Consider the following 16,344-nt stretch of genomic DNA (forward strand, 5'->3'; position numbering starts at 1 on the left):
GCCATTAGGAAGCTTACGGCAAGTAAAAATTTGCTGACACTGAATACAATTGGTTGTGATGTATCAGTTTTCAAAATTCTTTCAGCTTCTCTGCAAGACCTAATTCCCATGTTTTATGCAGATTGGTTTGATCCATTTCTTTCTAGGCTTGACATATATGGGACAAAAGAATAATACATGTAAATCGGTTTCTTTAACCTTGTTTGGGCATAAGGAGCACAGATCATTCCCTGTTCCAGCGTTGTTAATAGCCCAACGTGACGTAATTGCATTTATGTATAGTACACCATATCTAAACTTCATATATAAACTTTTCGCTAATTGTGGGCGCACCTCATTAAGAAAGGGCTCAAAATGTACTACGCCCTTAAACAAAAGGAACCTAGTTGTTAGGGATCCGTTGGGTAGACCATATAACACGCTATTTTGGATGTAGGCCCAAAAGGTTGTTTTTAGTAGTTTCTTTGAGGCTACAGACAGCGCGGTTGGGTCATCCCAGAAATGAGATAAGCCCAATTTTCTGAACCACAAGGAAACGTGTCTAAGCCGCAGAATACTCCTATGCTGGTCCAACTTCAAAATCTCCTCTAAACCAACCTTGTAGTGTAACAGTTCTGGAGTGGACCAAATTCTGACCCAAAATAATAGGGGTCTTAATAATGCGTGATGGTCAGTACGTTTGACATTCAAATCCAGTGTAATCGGAATTAGTGGAGCTCGCGCAGGGAGACTTAAAAGCATTCTATAAAAAAAAAAATCCCCTATTTCAAAGTTCTTTTTGCAATAAGGACCCCATATTTCGGCCCCATAAAGTGCGGCTGCCTGAGCTTTATATTTGAACACCTCCAAGGCTGGGGAGACTGCTTTGGAGAAACTACTCCTATGCTTTTTCATATGGGCAGAGATTTTTGGAGTAAGACTATCCTGGTCTTTTCCATTTGCGACTTCCAGGATAGCTTTGAATCCAAAGATATGCCCAAATAGTTGAAACTCTGCATGTACTCCAACTTTTGACTATATAATACAATGTTTTTTTTAAAGCTTTATGGGGGTTTATGGCTATATATTTCGTTTTACCAATGTTTATTTCAAGCCCTTTCTTCATACAATAAGTGTGGAAGGAGTCTATTAGGCGTTGTAGTCCTTTTGGTGTTTGCGATATTAGAATGGTGTCGTCAGCAAATAGAAGTGCTGGCACCAAATCCCCTCCCAATTTAGGTGCATCATTCTGGCAACCATTCAAAAAGTTGGGGATGTCATTAACATACAGTGCGAATAGGGTTGGTGCCAGCACACATCCCTGACGTACACCTCTTTTTTATAGGGATTGCCTCAGATAATTCTCCTCTCGGACCCCATCTTACTTTTGCGTAGTTCTCTTCATGCAATCTTATTATTTGCTTTAGTAGGTCACAAGGTACCCCTTGGCATTTCAACGAGTGCCATAATGAGTCCCGTGGAATAAGGTCAAACGCTGCCTTTAAATCCACAAAAGCAACGTAAAGGTGACCCTTTCTTATTTTTACATATTTCCAACAAAGACATGTAAATCTAAAAACTTGATCCGTTGTGCTGCGTTTTGTTCTAAAACAAGCCTGGAATTTTGCAAGCACATTGTTATCCTCAATCCAGATGTTTAGTCGGTTTAAAATATGCCTAGCATACATTTTCTGTAGAATGTCTAATAGACTAATTGGGCGATAGTTTGCCGGGTCATAACGATTACCTTTTTTAAAAACTTTACTTAAATTTGAATTGAATTGAATTTTGAATTTTACTTTCAGCGCCAAGATACCCTACCAGGTGATAGTGCACTCAACAAATTTGCATAACATAGCATAACAATTACACTTTAGTTTTTGCTAATATAATTGTATTCAGTTTGATTGGAACCGACAACTATGATTGAAGCCTTTATTTTAATGCTTTTGAGTTTAACATGTTACTAAATGTATTAGTGTTCATGTTGGTTTGCTAGGCAGCTTGATAGTAACATGTTGAGGTTCACACTTGATGTCAGTTTCAACAAGGGTTCATATAGTAGGTAATGAAACATTGCCTGTGTCGTAATTATACAATTAAGTAGCTGTCATAACAACGATAAATATACAGAATAGCGAGAAACATGATGAACTTATTGTTGTACATTTAAAAGTGTGCCAGACAGGAGGCGAGTGTAGGGTGTCTTCTAGGTAAAGCGACAGTGTCCTAATTCAAAGAGCCTTACTCTGCCAAGCAGAAAAATCAATGAAAGACACAGTCAAGTTAACGGTGCCTGGAGTCAAATTAGAATTGTTGTTGTTCTTGACAGCTACTTGAACAGGGGATATTATTTATGCTACTTTCAAACTCCCACCCTATTTCAGAAATACCTATACCAAGCCAAGAGGATCTGAAAATCCACATCAGAGCAGGATAACTGGAATCCTTATTTGGTGGCTGTATAAGAGGAAGTTTAAAGTGTTTTCTTGGAATGGGAGAAAATCATCATCGATAAGTTATAAATAGTCAGACATTGACACAGTAACAGTTTCCAAAACACCCCGTGCAATTACTCGAAAGCTTCTAAGCACCAAATTACATCATTTCAGAGTGCTTCAGAAGTAAATGAAAGCCTTCTTTTCTAACAGGTATTTGAAATGTAAGCATTTAAACTACTGATTCCAAGGGTTTACCACTTTTACGTCCTACTGACAAGAAAGCTGTATCCTGTCTTGACTTTCAGGACAGATACCTAAAATAAAATTGAAACATTCAAGTGTTCTCACTGCAGGAGGCTGTTTTCCCTAAGATTGAAGGTTCTTTCTGTCAACTGTAATCCAACAAGATGCTTAACTTCACATTTCACGAGTATAATTTAGCTCTGTTGTATTCAGCAAATAACAGAGTGCATCAGCTTCTTCACTGTTTGAGTCCTACATCTCCAATCAGGCTCAGATTCAAATCCAGTTTGTAAGAGCTGTACCTGACGAAGTAATATATTTCGAATAGGTTGCAATCATGACACAGATGTGATTAAAGATCACATCTGGAACAGTAGAACCATTAAGACAGTCTGTGGGATCTTCTGCTCATGAAGTCTTTCATTGAGAGAACTCTAAATCGTGAACTTATAATGGCTACAGATGACCATTTAGTAATACTTTTTTTGTGTGAGCCCATAGTTAAATAGAAGTACCAAGAGCCTCAGCTCTGTAACCCATTGCAAATGCAGACCACCAACAAATGCAAAATGATTGTACAGGAGAGGGTCCAGTGTAATCATACTGTAGAAAATAAGTCCTGTCTTGCTCATCTTGACCTGATTGCTAATGGTGATCAGGAACAAAGCTTCGAGAATAGCAGACACGTCTCCTGGAAATTAATATGCTAAGAATCTGTGATATAAAAAGTCAGGAGCTCTAGCTTAGCTATAGTGATGCTGCATGGTTCTTAGATGAGTCTTCTTCTTCACAGAACACACTCCAAGAGAACAAACAAAAATGACCATGGATGCCCTGTGCAGCTATCTTCATAAAGTCACATAGTTGTGAATATATCAGTATTTCCAGCAGAGGGTAAGGCCCCTAACCTCCTTATCCTAGAGTCAAATGTAAAATCAATGTATGCCAAATAAAATAAAAGACTTTCAATACCTCGGATATTTGGAGTTCTTTAACGTCTTGACATACAGCTCATTTTAAATGGACAAACTAGAAATATTCCACAACTTCTCCAGGACAGACAATATTTGATTAAGGTTATAGAACATACAACCTTCCAAGAATGACTACAGGTTTATAATGCATTCTTTGTTAGGCGTTCAAACTCTAGATCCAGACGGTTTGCCTAGTTATATGTTCTCTTTGTGAGTCCTTAGGATCAGTCTTTTAGTGGTTGTCCGTTTTATAACACCGAGGCATTATTGGGTATTTTCTGTTTTTCACACAAACGGCTGGGTATGTAACTCACCAGAATCTTTACATTTGTACATTATTCAGAACTAGTGACCAGTCACTATATACAATTTTTGTATTGTATAATTATTCCTGCTGATTTTAATTTCCTTCCACTTGCAGTGCAAATGATTTCCATTTTTATTGTGACTTTTCACTTTGACTTTTTCAGCAGACCTGCAGACAGGTCAGTCAGTGCTCTCTCCCGAGAGGCAGCAACAAGCGATGGGGCAGGATCATGTCGTCCTGGCACAGGAGCAGACAGTCTCCAGTCAGGTAAGATCCTTAAAGAATGCAAGGAATTTCAGACTGAACCCAGTGCTGGCACCTCCTAAAAAACACACATGCGGTGTAACAGTTCTGCTCACCTCTTTGTCACACTAGGCTGTGTACTAGAAACTCGTTCTCTTTTCTCTCCATCTTGCAAGTAGGGTTTGACTTTCACCAGGAAAAGAGCTGGCCTCGTTTGAGGGTAGACCCCTCATCAAATAAGTGTTGCTAACTCTTCTTGAAGAAAGAAAGGAGCCTCCAACATACATTCAGCATCTTTATGTCAAGTCAAAATCCATGTATTGCAAATTACATAATTCCATAAACCGTTCATTTATAAACAATGTATTTAGTTGCCATTAATAGCATACCTAATTGCACACTAGCAAAAAGAAAAAGATAAAAGAAGTGGAAACTAGGTAAATACCCCAGGGCCCATAGTTTAGTGAGAAAATTAGAAACTAATAAACAACCAAGCAACAAAAAACCACTAACGGTGATCTCACAGTTACATGTATTTTCGGTTTTCTTGAACCTACATGCAGGGACTGGAAAATGAAGTTGGCCGTTTTATGAAGTTCTCTCACATATTTGTTCTTCAGAAGTATACATTTCTTTACACTTTCTCATACTGTCTCTTATAAACGGTCACATTAGGAATTTCACTCTATAATTTAATATACCAGATAGCTGCTCCATGTATTATAAGAGTGCAAGAATCTTCATTGTACAGCTACAGCAGCTCTCTGGGCAGATATTCTTTTGCACACTCAACACCAGTCACGCTTTTAAAGGAGGCTATGCATATCCATAGCTCTACCCGTCATATACCTAACCATGTGAAATTCTTCTGACCAGGAAAGGGACCCTCAATTACACACTAACTGCCCCTTCCAATAGGCTAGAAATCTTTTAACACTCAAGTTCCAGCCTCACATATGATGCCAATAGGGGCACCTTCCACCTCTCTTAGGGATAGACACACAGAGTCTATTTTTGAAAACGAGTTTCCTTGTGAGTAAACTGGGTCATCATGAACACAAAAAGCTGTTCTATTAGGTAAAGGACCCAAATTCAAGTGCTCTCAATTGGCATCTGCCTTGTTGTCGCCCGTCGTGATAAGTAATCTTGCTGATTTCTACTTGTCATGTTGGGGCCTGCCAGTGTAGTTGCGCTGTTTCTAATTTTATTTGTAATTGTATTTATATAGCGCTTACTGCTCCTGATGAAGCGTTGAATTTTCTTCAAGCTCAATACAGTGCTCTACGGTTGGCTCTGATCATCATGTGAATGTGTGTCTGTGCAGTTTGACCATATCTGGTCATCCTATGAGTAGCCGATTGTACTGCTGGACTGCCAAAATTGTCTCATAAGTGAGCACGTCTATAGTTGGTTTATCTTTGATTGTCAAGTAAGCGAGTACTGTGCTGTTGGACTTTGAGTTGTTAGAAGAGGGAAGCTGTCCTGTTGACTGGTTCTGACTTCACCATGTCTGATTGATTGTTGAAAGACTTGCTCTCAATCTGGGAGTATTCAGAGTGACTTAATGCAGTGAAGCGTGCAAGATCCTCTTCGATATCCACCTCCTTTCTGTAAAGCTGTCTCTTATTGTCTAGTGTGTTTCTCTGTCCGTGGTTTGAGATCTGTGTGTCTGGCTCTCACTACACGGTGACTACCTGTGTATACAGAGACGGTCTCTGACCATTCTGCCAACATGACATTTTTTTGTTCTTTTGCTTTCAATTTAGGGGGAAGAGACCGCGTACATTCAGGAATTCATGACCTCAGATGGACAGACTGTACAGCGACTGGTGACAGCAGATAACCAGGTATGTGACAACTGTCTAACCAGTTTGAGGATGGTCCCATGAAAACTGTACTCCTTTTCTTCCCCTGCACTATAGGTAGAACCAGTAGGTGTAGACGCCAACACTACTAAGGCATCCTTAAGCAAGAATTTTACGACTTCTTGTCAGTCAGATAATCTCCTAAGTTTTTTAAGCTTATCTTTGACACCTACTGAGCTTTACACCAAAGAGCTGATGCATCTTCTTTATGCTTTCAAGGTGCAGTACATCATCTCCCAAGACGGAGCCCAGCATCTCATTCCACAGGAATATGTGGTGGTGCCTGATGGACATCACATCCAGGTATGAATAACCATGATCCTAAATCCTCTAACAGGGTAGCCCAGTTCTTCCCCTGGAACCACTCAGGAAAAGCACACACCTGCCTCGTTTTTTCTTGTAAGAACATTGCTTGGCCTTGATAAATTCAAATAAGAGTACCCTTGGTCATATTATCTAAATAAGAGCAGGTTCAGTCCTAACTGCCCAAGCTGAGATTTGGTAGAAATCATATCTCGTAAAAGAAAATGCACACTCTAGGCTTGCCTCCTAAATGTAAGGGTAGCTGTCAAAACAACAAAAGATAAATGACAATGGCACCCTAAGTAATCGACATGTACTTGTTTACTCAGTGCACATCATGAAAGGACCTGTCTTCAAAAACATAGTAGATTCTCCACAACCATTCCAGTTCCATATCCTTAAAACCCTCACATTTCATGTGAGACATGCTGCACATCCAGTCTAAGTATTTCATTACATTAGCGTTTCCCAAACTGTGGGTCACAGGCCTATTTTTGGTGGGTCTCGAAAAGTCCTTGTCTATATACAAGTAATATTTAGAATGATTAACTCGTTTTGCGCACCCATGCCAAGATACTGAAGAACGTCCTCAAGTCCAGTTTTAAAGCAAACCCTTATTCTCAAGCAAAACTCCAAGTGAGCCTACCAGGAAGCACTGCCATATACAAATGCATTAGAAAAAAAATAATCCAGGCAATGCTAGCATAAACGCAGCATAGGAAACACCAACTATCTTTGTTTCATTCTCTTTCACTCTCTTTTTCTTGCTTGCTCTCCTTCTCACTCACATTCTTTTACTTTCTCCCAAATACTCCAGCTATCTACAGTCCTGTAGAAAGACATTTGTATATATGGTGACCACCTTTTACCTGGCATTAAACACCTGCTATAGGCTGTTTCTTTTCCTCCCATGGCTTCTTAGCAAGCTAAACGTTCCAAATACTGATCAAATCTGTGCTTTTTAATTGTTCCCCTGTGAAGAGCCCTGGGAAACGCAGCATAATGAGCCACTCCTCATGGAAAACCGGATGTGCCACAGGTTTTCTCACTCTGGAGGAGATACCAGCCTGCCTGCCTACACAAAGGAGTGGGCAGGCGAAGGTGTGATAGCCATTTGCTTTACTGAGGTAGTAGCCTCTTTCAAGCTAGCCCATCTGTGGCCACCGCCTAGTAGTCATCTCACTGGAGGAGCTCACACCTCCTCCCTTCAGCAGTTCTCTTTGTACCTTGTTTTTGGGCACGCTTCAAATTTCCTAGCAGGGGGCAGCATGTTGTCTCTGGTGACAATTGCTGCAGACAGGACGGAAACGTCACCGAAGCTTTGGGCAACAAAGTGATGGCTTTCTAATGTAACCTTTCTAATAGTTACCTTAAATTCGATCTCAACTATGCATCAGGTTTAATGTAACGTTTAAGTCCAAAAATTTGGGGTTGGGGGTGTTCATACAAAAAGAGGCCCCTTTCTACAGTTTTACTGTGTTTATGTTCCAAATATGATGCCTAGTTTAAGTTTCTATCCATTATGACACCAAGATATGTATATTGATGTATGTGCTCAATCTCAGTTGAACCAACCACTCAGTTAAATGTTGGTCTCTTGTAACTGAATGACATTACGTTGGTCTTTTTATAATTGATGTGAATATTATTTTATATTAAATGTATGAAGCCATGGAATTTGCTGTTGTAAGTCCATCTGAGTATTGGAAAGGAAGGCAAGGTCATGTCCATAAATTGAATAAGCAATCTGCACATTGGCTAGATTAGTCATGTCTCCAATTTTACAATAATTACTGATGTTTAGAATGAGATTTACATTATTTTTTACTGTTCTAATATATATATTATCAGATTTATCTAGTTGAGCTGTGCATGAAGATATTTGTGTTATACTGAACAATGCAGTCATTCAAAATAATAAGCTTTTGATACTTCTATTTTGCATTGACTCCAGCAGAACTCTGCTCAGAAATACGTTTCCCGTAGATCTTGAGTACCATTACTCTAGTGTATTTTTAAAGGCTGACCAGACAGCTTGTGATGCAGCAAGAAATGAATGGAATTCACCTGCTATTGATTCATTGTATTTGAGGAGATCTGTTTGGAAGAGCAGCTTGTTCGAAGACCAGATCAAGAAACAACAGACTGAAGAGAGTTTGGTTTGTCACATACTATATATTGTCAGAGAAACTGGGAAGTTGAGTTTCCTGGCTAACAGCAGTGTTCTGGCAACAGGCTTCATAATTCAGAAGTTCTATTTAGTTTGGCTGTATAGAGGCTTAATGATCTGTTGGTGCCGGCTCAGCAGTGGGCAAATGCCCTTGCTGGTACAGCATAGACAAAGTGATTTGAAGAGATCAACAAATACAAGGAAAGTAAAAAATTAACTGTTAAATTTCAAATATTTTGCAAAAGACCTATTACATTTTTCTATCAGCTTGCTTGGTGTTTAGACTTACAATGACTGTAAACAACTATTTTTTCCTAAGACCGATTCAAACGATAAGTAAATATTAGCTTTCATGTCGAAACCACTGAAGAAAATGAATTTCTTGAACTTGAACACTTAACTAATCCAGCTTCTGAGCAAAAAGACCTTAACAGGCAGTTTATGCAGTTATTATGCAGGCTGTTTCATCAGATTTCTGGGCCAGTTTGAAATGCCTCATTGAATTTGCAGACCCGCGGGCTGGTATGTCAGACTCCTATCATGTCAGCAGGTTTGTGGAATTGTAGTGTGGAGGGTGGGTCCCATGAGCTGCTCCGTCAGGATTTCAACTTTGTGAGTTGTTACATCATATTCTGATAGAGTTGCTTAGCTTTTACTCTAGGCAGGTAAACTGTTATACACTGTAGGCCTGTGCAGTATCTAATTCCCTGAGTCTGTCACTCTGTGAGCTGATCCTTGGGCACAGACCCCATGAGCCTTAGTGCTGGAATATGACCTGGTGTGCCAGTTGGCTGAACTTTGTCCTTATGTATTGGTGTACTGTGCTCCAACTGTACAAGGCTAGTCTCCTGAGTCCTGACTTAACTCGATTACTAGGCTTCGGCCTTATTGGTTTGCCAGGCCGCAACTAAGGATCCTTGCCATTGTGATCGAATTAAGACCCTAAGGTACCTTGGCGCTGTGCTGATTGCTCTAAAACGATATTCTCTTTCAGCTACAAGATGGACAGATCGCTCACATCCAGTATGAGCAGGAAAGCCAGTTCCTACAAGAACAGCAGGTAAGCGAAGTGTCCATAGAAAGAAAACTACAAATCCCTTGTTATTCCAAGACCAGCATATGCCTTTAACTCACTGCCCCCAACATTTTCAGTGCTTTGTGTTTCGGATTTTCCTACACCAGCCTTCACAACAGTCATTCAAATTTTCACCAACCATTTCAATACTGGACATTACTTGACTTGCATTTTCAGTGATTTATATTTTGTAAAATCAAGTGAGCGATACGTTGTGATGTTTTCACGTTATTTGCTTATTTGTTCTGTTAAGGCATACAGCAGGTTGAGGTTCAATTCAACGTTTTTAAAACCAGTGAATCCAATCTATCCTCATCAGAAAAGCATTTTAGTTGCATCACGAATCACTTTCTGTGTTTCTAAATTCAGCGATATATATGCTCAGAAGTAAAGTAACACCACAACTTAACAGAGAGACTACCATGCATTGTTTTAAAACTTGATGCTTTTATGTTGTTGAGGCACTGGCCTGGGGCAGATCACTTCTGCTCCCCTAGAAAGACAGGAAATGTAATGTATACACGTTTTAGTGATTAGATGCTGACATTTAATGGCCAAACTCCATTGGAAACAAACATAATAGTGGAGAGATTTGCTCACCTTATTTCTACCAAAGGTAGGGAGCAAACATTTACTTTTACAATGCATGTGTTAAGTTGTGCTTTTTGTGTACAGCACCTAGAAAAGGAACCATAGAGCTCGCTGTGCAGAAAATACAGAATGCATTGTCAGAACGCTGCATTACACCCATTAAGTACACCAGGAAATCACTATGCCTGTGGAAAAGATTCTGTGGTTATGTTCTCTGTGTTTTTTACTTCTGTCTAGTAGGGTTGTTTTGCATTTTTCTCTTGCAGGTCCAGTACATGCCAGTTTCATCAGATCAACAAATTGTTACAGAAGCTGAACTGGAGGCAGCAGCTCATTCTGTAGTTACAGGCAAGTTCCCCAGAACTCTTTCCATTGCATGCCTCATTTCAGTCTTCTAACAACACCTTTTCTTAGGTTCTCCATCACAGGATTTCCCTGATGTTTTTTTTATACTCAGTAACTCAACATAATGATCCTGGAATAGTATAAAGCCAATTAAACCTGTTAAAGGACCATTTTTGAAGCAGCCTTTGAAACTTTTTCATTGCTTTCTTTTTAAAATTAAAATGTGACTGCTAGCGGACAGATAAGCAGCATAGATTAACCAAGAACATTTTTTTCTGCAACTTTAATCCAGCACGGTAAATATTCCAGCTGTAAAATGTACTGCTGTGGCAGTGGGCATGAAGTTCATTTTTCTACAGTATGCAGTTAGGCCCTTAAAGGATTCATTACTACAAAACCAATTCGATTTTCGTACCAAACCACATCATTTGATTTGGTGCATGGTTTCTGTCATTGTTTCTTTGGAGAAGTCGTGCCTGCTGTGTTTCGCTCCTCAGTAACAATTTGTCAGTTCTGTTTTTTTAAATGCTACCCGGAGCAAAACTTTTCTCTGTTAGGGAGCCATGTAGCTTGTTCATACTTTATACTATAGATAAATGCCCTTGGTGCCAAATAATGTTCAGCAGGACATTGACAATTGAGGGAATCCAGCTTAGTGGCATAGAAAATTGAAAATGAGCGTCCTCGGAGTATGCTGCTCGTTCTAAGTCTGCACAGACGCCTACAGTAGTAGTTCTTACTGTTTTTGCACCCTCTCAGGTGGATTCAGAGAAACGGAGAATAACACTCTGGTTGCAGATGTGGGTCTCAATTCCTGCAGTATCAATACACTCACGATAAGGTATGTGCCATTAATCGGAATGCCGTCAGTCAGGCACTCAACTTTCAGGGATACACATTTAAGGATGTCCATGTCGAACAGGGCTCCGCTTGATTCCTGCTAGAATACACCAGAGAAGAATGATATCTTAAGAGCTATTCCTCAAAGAACTCATAACAAAAGAAAGACTTTAATTTTTGTCCATCAGATGATGGGTAAGAGGTGCGCTCTTACTCTGCTTACGGAGCACTCTCCAATCAGCCATAGCCCAAAGAAATCAACACCTGTTCTACACCAAGGATACATCACCTTTGTGGAGTGTTGGCATTCTTGGAATCACAATGGAGTCCATACTCTAACACTTCCACATCGAGATTAGTGCCTTGAATATCATTGATGGAACAAAAAATCAATAGGGGGGAATGGACCACTTGTGCTGTATAACCAGAATCTATTCAGTTATGGTTCCTTCTAAAAAAAAAAAAATCTCATTCATGTACACGGGCGTCGGGCGGTATATCTTGATTCTCTGCCTTTCTGTACAATGACGCGATACCAAAGGGGATGATGGACGGAGCGTTTGAGCAAATCAAACACTCACCCCCAGTCAACTGATCTGGGTTTAATCCATCATCATTCTTTAGCTCACTCCACCAGCCCATTACAGACATGGCCATATGCAAATCAACCTGACCCTGTGCCTCATGGGAACAGTCCAGCCCGAACTGCCAAGCCATGTCTTCCCTGGACCAGAAACAAGCATCCTGGGACCGGTTTCGGGTTCATAACCCTCATCAGCCAGGCTATCTTGAATCCAGTGGCAAAGTGAGTAAGGGACCCAAGTCTGGGCATACTCTGCCAACTTAGGGTGAACCAAGCGATACCAAAGGGGATGATGGACGGCAGTTCGGGCTGGACTGTTCCCATGAGGCACAGGGTCAGACTGATTTGCATATGGCCATGTCTGAACTGGGGTGGTGGAGTGAGCTAAAGAATGATGATGGATTAAACCCAGATCATTTGACTGGGGGTGAGTGTTTGATTTGCTCAAACGCTCCGTCCATCATCCCTTTTGGTATCGCTTTGTTCGCCCTAAATTGGCAGGGTATGCCCAGACGTGGGTCCCTTGCTCACTTTGCCAGTTCTAATCACCCTGAAACCGAAACGTGCACGCATTGAGAGCACCACCAGACACCTATTTGCTACCTATTGTTGCCTTAAAGCAGACAATTACATTATTAAATTGCCATTGCCACTCTGAGTTTAAACCGACAGTGCACCAGTTGTTCACTTTAGAAAGCACGCTAGATTGTTGTGTTCATTATTATGCATCGCCATTTTGGGTTTGATGATTAAGTCTAATATATGATTGAATTTTCTATTTTCAGCTACAGGTACTGTTGAGCTGAATCAATATTTCTGTATGTGGTAAGTTAACCACGCTAGTAGTTGTCACAACGTGCCGCTACACATTGATTGGTCCTGAAGAAAGCCTCAAGATCCCAAGAGGCTGAAACATGACGACCACTAACAGTGCGGTAGATTAGTAACTGGATCTACGCACGCACCAGTTTGTTTTTAGTTTTCCACACCACCATGCTCGTTGATAAATGTTCACCCACATGGCGGTGTAGGGAATTTTAACTCACTTCACTACAAGCACCAACATTAACTTTTTTATCTCTGGACCCTACTGCAAAACCAGTTGGTCTTCCTCCCAGCGTAGGTCAGCATAACAAACAAAACCCTATGATGATGCTATCATTGTACAGAAAGGCGGAGAATCAAGATATACCACCTGACGCCTGTGTACATGAATGAGTTTTTGTTTTAGAAGGAACCATAACTGAATAGACCCTGGTAATACAGGACAAGTGGTCCATTCCCCCCCCTATTGATTTTTTGTACTAACCATTGGAAGCCGAATGGACCATAGCTTCTTTTTCCCTCCATCCTGCTTGTATTGTATCATTGATGGAAGTCATTACTACCTTTCATGAAGTAACGGCAATAGGTGCCATGAAGCTAAACTTTCCATTCAAGTCCTTGCCTTCCCAAATCTTTCCTAATATTTGAGACTGTTCAACAAAGAACTTTGTCAAGATCTTTCATGCATTTGGTCTTAGTCTTTATTGAGCCAACCGTTGAGATATTCCTGTCCCTAGCGCTGACAAAATCAATGATGCTTTGCTTCACGAAAAAATATAAACTTTTAGAACAAGATCCCTGTTTTCTCATGATTCTTCTACTAGGTAACTGAAGGATGAGTCTGTGGCGAGGAAGGGCAAAGAAGCTCTACCTAGCATCAACCTCTTCAGTCTGTGTAATAAAGAAAGATAATTCCAGAAAGTCCTTTGAAACAAACTATTTGCTCAACCTGGTGTATGGTAGGCTTGTCTACAGTGATTATCCCTACACCCAGCTTCCGACCGAGTTGTTCTAACAGTCAGACCCTAAGACATGACATAAGGCCTGATTTAGATCTTGGTGAATGGGTTACTCAGGCACAACGGTGACGGATATCTCGTCTGCCGAAATATAAATCCCGTTACACCCTATGCGTTTTATATTTTGGCGAACAGGATATCAATCACCGTGGTGATGGAGAAACCTGTCCGCCAAGATCTGAATCAGGCCCATAGTCTTCAAAACCCAGGTCATTGTGTATCGCAGAATCTGATAAGGCTTTAACACTGTCTATCCTTTTCAGACATTGACTTCTTTCTCTACCCTCCCGTTTCCCTACTCAAAAGGTTGTAGTGATCTGACTTGATGGTTGTCAGCAATTTATTAAAATCCAAAATTGGAAAATGAAAATAAATTGACACTTTCAATGTGAAAAGCGATCTTTGGTATTAACTTGGCAGAAGAGAGGAACGTCTAACCTGCTGTTTGTCAATTAAGGTTCCATTGGACTCTTTCAGATATATTGTGGGCCATTTTTCTCAGCTGAGAGGTGCCACTATCTGGATTCCTACTCCCAAACAGACATCCTCGTAGGCCAAGCTTCCCTGAAGATCTCATTCGGTTAGCTGGCATTTATCTTATTGCTGGTCACCTCTTTATCTCTCCCTTGGTGTATTGTTTTCATCTTAAGAAGACAGGAATAAACTTCTCATTCTAATCAAGACTCTCTCTCCTGCATTCTTTGCACAACCACTATCCCTGGATCAGGAGGATTTTCCAACCGTCTCTTTTAACCAGCGCACGGTGACGCTGTGCAATGTCATCCATGAACATGATGCCAAAGCACCGCCACACTCCTCCCGGATGTAGGGTTTGTGAACCAGTAATGTTTTCCTCGGTTTTCTCCATGCTTTCTCTTTTGTCTGTGACAGTGTCACCTCCAAAATCTTCAAGCACTGCAACGGCCACCCCAAGCATATGTCTGTGACTGACTCTCATAGGGGCTGTCTGTAGTGCTTCGGTTCTCATGACCAAAGGCCTGAAACCTCTGTACCTTCATTCACTCCAAAGGCAACCAGGAACAGGAGGCAAAGCCAGCAGTGGCAAATATGACGAGGAGGTCAAGGACACCCTCTTGCTCACAGGTGCCATGTTCAGCCTTCTCCCAGGTGCAGCCCCACAGACACCACAAAAGCATCCGCCAAGCTCATTGTGCGTGTGGAGGACGTCTAAGGAGACTCTTCAGAGACATTTTAGTTCTCAAACTGGCTAGCAGGTGGGTTTTTCCCTCCTGGCACTTTCCAGGACAAGACAAGGCCTTCCAGAAAGCCTTTATGGCCATTTCAACCCACTAGCGCAACTTCACCAGTCACCACAGGTTATCCAGTGCCATCGACTTTGATGCAGCACTAGCTGCAGCTGTCCTACTCCCATGCCAAAAAACAGGCCATAGACTCAGGCCATAGACCTGAGTCTATGGCCATTTCTATGCCATAGACTCGGGTTACTTTATCTGCTGCACCACTAATGGCTTCAGTTCCAGCACCAGGTCAGATTTCTCCAACACCTATGATGGGCTTTATTTAACAAACAGCACTTAAACATTCTACTGAATACTTGAGGGAATTTTAGATAAATAATATAACAAAATGTGCGACTTTTTCAGTTCTCCAGGACTTATTAGCCTCATACGTGGACAGTTTATAGTGTCAAGGCCTCCCTCCCAGGGATACAGATGAAAACAGCAACACTGATCACCTCTTGCCTCTTCTAAATACAAATGTATCCTTGCTCATGGACTTTGAGTGCCAATTTAATGGATGCTTCGTCTACAAATGTCTCTGTCTGATGAGGAGCCATTAGTCGAGCTTATATTTTTTTTGCAGTGCTACAAAAGGCAACTGAGACTTTAAACCTCTGTACTACATCCTGACAGGAAGACAAACAATGAAGGAGTTTTTATCATTTAGTGGTGCCTTGTTGAAGCCTCTGAAGGAGCCTTGGGATAGATGCCTTGCTCCGCTTCAGCTGTTGCTGGAGCTGTGTCTGGAAAACTGCAGTCAGCTCCTTCTGGATTAGCTCTTTTGTACAAACATCTTGTGCTTAAAAGACTCATCCTTCAAGGTTAATCTACTCAACAGGAGGCTAATACTTTCCTGTCATTGCCACGGGGCTCAGTGTGAAAGCATTTAGATGGGTTGGTAAAGAAGGTTTTTGCTTCAGGCAGTTTGTCCCTTAGAGTGAGTAATGCAAATTGCCTTTTAGCCAGATACTCTCACACCTGGTGGAAGATGTCTTCCCTGGCAGTGCAGAGTTTGCCAGAACACATGTGACAACTTTTGAACTCTGCCAAGTTGGCCTTGATGCTGCAAAGCAGTTTCTGCTGCAGTGTCTCCTACCTTCTGTATCCTGTTTCCTTTACCAGTGCCAAACCAACAAAATCTGTAGCAGGCACACTGCACAAATCTCTTTCTCTCATTCATTCACTCATTCAAGGGGAGCTGGATACCATGTGTTCCATGTAATGCTCCATGGTTAAAGGCCTGGTGATGAGACAGCATACCTAGATGAGATCCACTGGG

The 16,344-nt window shown here is 41.1% G+C and overlaps 1 protein-coding gene across 4 annotated transcripts in view; it reads left to right on the forward strand.

The window, feature by feature from the left end:
* The window catches only part of ZNF335 (zinc finger protein 335), a 357,780-nt gene that overhangs the window by 333,243 nt on the left and 8,193 nt on the right, over nt 1-16,344 (forward strand). For 3 of the 4 annotated variants that reach the window (XM_085619363.1, XM_085619364.1, XM_085619365.1), the window contains 5 exons: nt 4,108-4,211; nt 5,954-6,034; nt 6,272-6,355; nt 9,520-9,585; nt 10,458-10,539. In XM_085619363.1, the coding sequence (XP_085475489.1) occupies nt 4,108-4,211; nt 5,954-6,034; nt 6,272-6,355; nt 9,520-9,585; nt 10,458-10,539 (417 nt within the window). The remainder of the gene's footprint in view (nt 1-4,107; nt 4,212-5,953; nt 6,035-6,271; nt 6,356-9,519; nt 9,586-10,457; nt 10,540-16,344) is intronic. The other variant, XM_085619366.1, reaches the window with a different exon arrangement.

This window comes from Triturus cristatus, chromosome 7, assembly GCF_964204655.1.
Source record: "Triturus cristatus chromosome 7, aTriCri1.1, whole genome shotgun sequence".
Classification (NCBI taxonomy): Eukaryota; Metazoa; Chordata; class Amphibia; order Caudata; family Salamandridae; genus Triturus; species Triturus cristatus.